Here is a 5,967-nt window from a genome sequence, read left to right on the forward strand (position 1 = left end):
AACCAAAATTGATGATTTTCTGACTATTTAAATTTTGTTTATGGCGGTTGAGGTGCGGGCCGCTTACCGGCTACGCAGCAACCTATTGGCCGCGCAGAAGCTACACGCCGGGAGATTAGTAGTTGGGTGGGTGACCACCAGCGAATCCCTCCTGTTGTATGTTTTTGTTATATCTTTCTAACTTTTATCTCGTTCAGCCTTGTTTACCCAGATGCTCCCTGCGTTCAGCACTAAAATACAGGTAAACATACAGACAATGCTGTGAACATCCACCGGATTAGTCAGGTAGTCTATTAGCATCAGTTGAATGCGGGAGAGTTATAAGGATATACCATTGCGGAGGCAAGACCGATACTAGCAAAGAGATCAATATCGAGTGCACGGATCTGCTTTCTTTTAGGTAAATTTAGTAAATTAACAGTCCCTCCCGATCTGGCTAGTGCAACAATTACAAAGCGGGATGCTAACCATTAGTAGTTAGCCCGTCTACTAGCCCTAATGACTAAGCGGTTGGAATGCCCAATCTGGCTAGAGCAGGACGGGATCCTTCAGGAGATGGCGCATGCTTGGATCCGAACTCGTACGTTTTACACCTAGTCACTGAGTATATCTAAAGGGAGTGTGGAATGTTCCGAATGCCGCGTGGCACAGGTTGAATCGGATATATAAGTGTGGCCATGTAACATGTAGCTCCCAGGTACTTCATTCTATGGACCATCTCATTGCTCATTCTTTTTAATCCAATCTTTAATTCACTTTTAACAACTCATGGAATCGTCATCTTTTAAGGTTATTATTGTTGGTGGCGGCCCGGTTGGCTTGACTGCCGCCCACGCCCTTTGTCACGCCGGCATAGACTTTGTCGTCTTGGAGCAAAGGGAGTCCGTTGTCCTTGACCAGGGTGCCAGTTTGGTCCTTGCAGCACATAGTCTACGAGTAATGCACCAATTCGGTCTGCTGGACGAGCTGATGAAGGTTGGATGTGAGCTGCAGTGCCACCAGTCTTTTACTCGAGAAGGATATCGATTCTGCCATTCAGATACTTTCTCGATAATGAAGAAGAAGTAGTTCAAGATCTCTCTGGCTTTGATCTCTTCATACTAACGTGAATGTGGATTAGCCATGGATCAGCACCTGTAGCATTTCACCGGGCCAAGCTCGTAGAAATCCTCTACAATAGACTTCCGGCCAAAGCAAAAGAGCGGTATTTTCTAAATAAGAAGCTCACCGGAATCGAATCGGACGAGAAAGGCGTCAGCGTCATCTGTGCCGACGGCAGTACATACCGTGGATCGATGATCCTGGGAGCAGATGGTACGCATAGCAAAACCCGTCGGTTGATGCGAAGTTTGGCTATAGCGGAGAACCCCCAGCGTGACTGGGACGAGGAGAAACCCTTTCCGGCACAGTACAGATGCATGTGGTGTAGCTTTCCACGACCAGCAGAAATGGGCCAATTTTGCGAAACACAGTCCAAGGACCGCTCTGTTATGTTCATCACCGGTCAAGAGCGAGGCTGGATCTTCCTGTACGAGAAGCTACCTGTACCGACGAGCGAGCGTGTTGTTTACACCGATCAGGACATAGAAAGCTTTGCGCAGGAGTTCGCCGAGTATCCCATTTCGGGAACGTTGAAGGTAAAGGATGTCTATGCGAAGCGACTGACGGCAGGAATGGCCAATCTGGAAGAGGGAATTCTGAAGTACTGGAGCTGGGGACGAATTGCTCTCGCAGGCGACGCATGTCACAAGTACACCCCCAACGCTGGCCGTGGGCTGAATAACGGAATTCAGGATGTCGTGGTGCTGTGCAATAAGCTTCACGGTATGCTGAGGTCAAATTCTAGTTGTCCGATTGGTGTTGCTCATCTGCACAATGTCTTTGAGGAATACCAAAAGTCGAGGGAAGCCCCCTTGCGGGACGATGCTAAAGAATCGTTGTCCATATCACGTATGCACGCCTGGGCCAATGCTTTCTATTACATCATGGCTCGTTACATCATGCCATGTGAAATTATCCGGTGGTTCCTGTTCAACTTCGTTGCGGTGAGAGCTATGCGGAAGGGGTGTGTGCTAGATTATATTCCTGCAAGAGAGCCGCTGCAGGGGCTGGTCACATGGGAGCACCAGATGAAGAGTGACTTTAATGAGGCATGATAATTTGTTTTCGAATCTTTTGGATCCCAAGTATAGATTATTAGATTAAATTTCATCTTGCAATATATGAGGTGACATGGATATGTTTGATGTACCTGATTTAGCACCGTGCCGTGATCAAACATCGAGTATTTCGCTTCAGCTAGGCAAACGCATTGCTCCCTCGGTATAATATGGCACATTTCGCAAGACGCTGTAACTCAGATATAAAGTCCTTCAATAACTTCCCATCTTGAAATGAACCTAGAAATTCTTGAGTGTCCGCTAATACACGAAAACGCTCTGCAACTGTTTCGAGGAGAGCGAGATCGTCGTTAGCTTTTGGCCCTTCCGGACTCCTAAGTATGCTACAGAAGACTGTCATCACAGGGGATAGGATGTAGAAAACCCTATATTTGAACAAATATGAGACAGGAATAGAAATGCACAATGTTAAGAATAACATACCAGAATGAGTCCCTCTGAACCCAATCCAGAACCTCGAGAAACTCGCGGAGAAGAGAGCGGCTAGCATTCATGGCAACCTCCAGGCTCAGGTTTATCCCTACCAGTCGCCAAGTTTGGTCTTCCATCCATGCTGCGCATCCGGTACTCATTTGATGAATAGCAGCAATGCAGCAATAGCGCTGCAAACGGATAAACGTGGAGCGATGAGCTACCTCTTCATGTGAAGCTAACCCTCGAGAGAGAAGCAGGTCAAATGTGTGTTGCAGTTGCAGGCGGTTATACCATTCATCCATAGCATCATCAAGCTCTCGGATGGCTTTCAGCAGCTCTGCATCTAACATTTGTAGCGCTCTAGGTGAATAAAGGCTTGTATATATTTTTGATTGGTTGAGACTGAGGCCGAGGTCGGTAGGAAACAGAAGGAGTAGAGTGTCTCCTTCAATTTGGGAAACGGGAAGGTCGAATTCTATGGCGATCTCCTCCTTACTCGGAAACGTCAAATCACAGTAATCATCGCATATCGATGGAGGGCGAGTCGTCCGTGTAGACATCTCTTTATCGAACACATAGGCCAGCCAGAATAGAAATCTACAGTGTACGTTGAATACATTCTTATTGTGTAAAATGTGTTTGTACTGGTTTCCTCGCAAAGTGAAGATGAAACGTGTAGCAGCAGAGAACAACACTTCAATGAAGGAGGTATCGCCGAATCGCAGAGAACGGTCGAGAGTCTGGACAGTTTTAGCAAACTGAGTGCTTAGAGGTATCATCGTAAAGATCGCTATACATAGAGCGCATGAAATCGTGATTGAAGATAGAGCGAAGAAAGTAGCTGCGTGGGGATTACTTACAATCATGAGGAGCGTTTGTATTCCATCCAAGGTGGCTGTACTATCAAAGATTTTCGAGAGAAGATATTGTGCTTCATGACCATACTTCTGACCGTCGATATTCATGGGTGGTTTCGTCATGCTTGAAGATGAGCTCATAAATGCCATGAAGGCAAAGACACAGGCTGTGGCACTTGGGATATGAGGCGAATAAATTGACTGCTGATGATCGTATGCTGCCTTTACCGTATACTCAAAAAGAGTAGGGTGGATGAAAGGAAACCAACGGTTTGCAAAGGATGACCTATAGTGAGTAACAAAAGAGAAGAGTACATTCCGGTCAGGAAGGTCGAGGTGACAGTGACTCTTGAAGAACTGTTCAGTAGCCTCAAAGCCGTAGTGTTGTGGGCGTTGCCAAGGCAGACCGAGTGAGCAGAATCGATCAAAATTGATCCTTTCGCCTGTGCACGATGCCATCCATCGCTGACTCTCCAAAGAAAAGAACGAGTCTCCATTGAAAGCACGAAGATGACTGGGAACATGGCCTGCAAAGTAAAACTCTCGAGATGCCACTCCTTGCTGTGGCAAGGCCACTGGAGCTGTCGCCATGGTATCTGTCTGCCCTCCGTTAGATTCGTAGTTGCTGGAGTGAAGTGCATTGGCTCACTGTATCTTTGCATTGGGCGGGTGCACTCCAAGTGTCAGTGTGATTATGGGGACTACTCTCACCCAATATGAATACCGACCTGTCAGAGAAGTTAATGATTGGATAATCTTATATTTCACCTAAGAGATATCCTACGTCAGCTCGGCCGGCAGAGGCTTTCGAGTCAAGCGATGGCCTCGATCGAATGTGCATGGTATGCTACGCTCTGAGCACCATTCGCATGGGTACCTTTCTCGGTGGCATTTGATCTAAGAAGCGTCAGACTTCGGATGCGAGACTGCCCAAACCATAGCCACCTTTTTATGGAAGCATGAGTCGCATGCCACGGCAGTGCGTTTGCGAGACTGAATTTCATCTATACTGCTGTTCTCCATTGTGCATGGCCGTAGTAAATATCAACTTAGGTAATCGGCGATCGTCTGGTGGTTTGACTGAAGGTGGGTTTTCTTGAAGCTTTGCGGTGCTCGAGTCTTGACATCGTGTCCTGCATGCTTACTAATCCCTCTATATCCCAGGGAAATCACCAATAATCATTTATCGCATATTATATACATCATCTTCTAGTTAATAATGTGCTAATGCTATACTCCCATTGAGTGGAATGGCAGTGGTATTACTGGAAACTGTGATCAATATGCCAACAGGCAAACCGCTTTCTATCAGGGTCCTATCCTGGCTAAATCGGTTTAGTATTGACGCGAGAAAAAAGAACTGAATGTACATCATGACAGTCTTCAGTGCGACATCATGAAGTCGGCACGCTGTGGATAGTGAGATTAGAATGAGGATAGCCCTATAATTTATTTAGGATTCAGCCATGATTCATTACCAGGCAGAGCACCTCACCAAACATACCCACCATTTCCGACAGTGCTGCAAATGGCGAGGACAGAATACACCGTGACATAGAGTGCCCTTTGGCCTCCGCATGGTGAGCCTTTTGCTCAAGCTAAATTTCTAATAGAAAATCTATGTCAGTGATATCGGGAGTAGCACAATTAAGAATCCACATAGGGCTGTAAGCGCTAGAGAAGATATTCAGAGTCACGAAGAAGACAAATATCACAGCGTTCGTCCACCCAACGTAGCACAAATAATATGTATAGACAGCAGAACCCCCTGTTGCCCGCCTGAGATCGTTCATCTCATTCGCCTCGGAGGTCATGGCGGCTTTGTCCTCTATCACCAACTCTGTGAATCCATTCGACCCGTCAGCTTCCACGGCATCAGATCCCATTCTTTGATAGACATTCCCCCTGCATGGCTCTTCCTGACGAAGATGCCTATCTGAGAGAACTTAAACCTGATCCGTACCATATAGCTGCTCCACTACCAGTGTGTGAGCCCGTAATAGGCGACAAAGGAATCTTAAACGGGTCCTACTCTCATATGTCACTAAAGATATAGTCGAATTTGCTTTTCGGAGCAGTTCATTGACTACCAAAAGATGCGATATTATAGTAATCTTAGTCTTCCGATCCAACGCATTTGACCACTGCTCAGCACATAGCCGGATCCGTGTCCAATTTACATAGCGTCTCCCTCGTGAAGCCAAGCCAGGTCCAAATTGAGAGCGCCCGTCTCTTTTTATGTGGGAGGACCAGAGCTTGAGCATTGCTTAAATATATTATACTTGAACTACATACTACTGAATATTTTACTATTCATAATAGTATATATTGTGTAGATCAAGTGTTACCCTCTAGAAAATCAATTCGATTTATCAATAACAAGTGCTTTGGACTTGCATGCCTGATGGGACCACCAATTTTACATTCGAGGGTTTGCTCACACGCCATGGTTTGACTTGCTTGAAAGTTCTCCGGAATAACATCATTTTACCTAGACATAAAAAGAATAAGATACC

The 5,967-nt window shown here is 46.1% G+C and overlaps 2 protein-coding genes across 2 annotated transcripts; one reads left to right on the forward strand and one right to left on the reverse strand.

Moving 5' to 3' along the window:
- Window positions 1-768: 768 nt before the first annotated feature.
- ANOM_011568 (FAD-dependent oxidoreductase) lies at window positions 769-2,156 on the forward strand (the record flags this gene model as incomplete). The annotated part of the gene is made up of 2 exons (XM_015556824.1): window positions 769-1,064; window positions 1,121-2,156. 2 exons carry the CDS (start codon window positions 769-771, stop codon window positions 2,154-2,156), a joined length of 1,332 nt encoding a protein of 443 aa, XP_015401879.1.
- A 142-nt stretch (window positions 2,157-2,298) lies between these two features.
- On the reverse strand, window positions 2,299-3,574 carry ANOM_011569 (fungal specific transcription factor domain-containing protein; the record flags this gene model as incomplete). Its single annotated transcript, XM_015556825.1, has 4 exons — window positions 2,299-2,545; window positions 2,604-3,191; window positions 3,240-3,334; window positions 3,455-3,574. The coding sequence occupies 4 exons, from the start codon at window positions 3,572-3,574 to the stop codon at window positions 2,299-2,301; spliced, it is 1,050 nt and encodes a 349-aa protein (XP_015401880.1).
- Window positions 3,575-5,967: the final 2,393 nt, after the last annotated feature.

The sequence above is a fragment of the Aspergillus nomiae genome (genome assembly GCF_001204775.2).
Source record: "Aspergillus nomiae NRRL 13137 chromosome Unknown contig00515, whole genome shotgun sequence".
NCBI lineage: Eukaryota > Fungi > Ascomycota > Eurotiomycetes > Eurotiales > Aspergillaceae > Aspergillus > Aspergillus nomiae.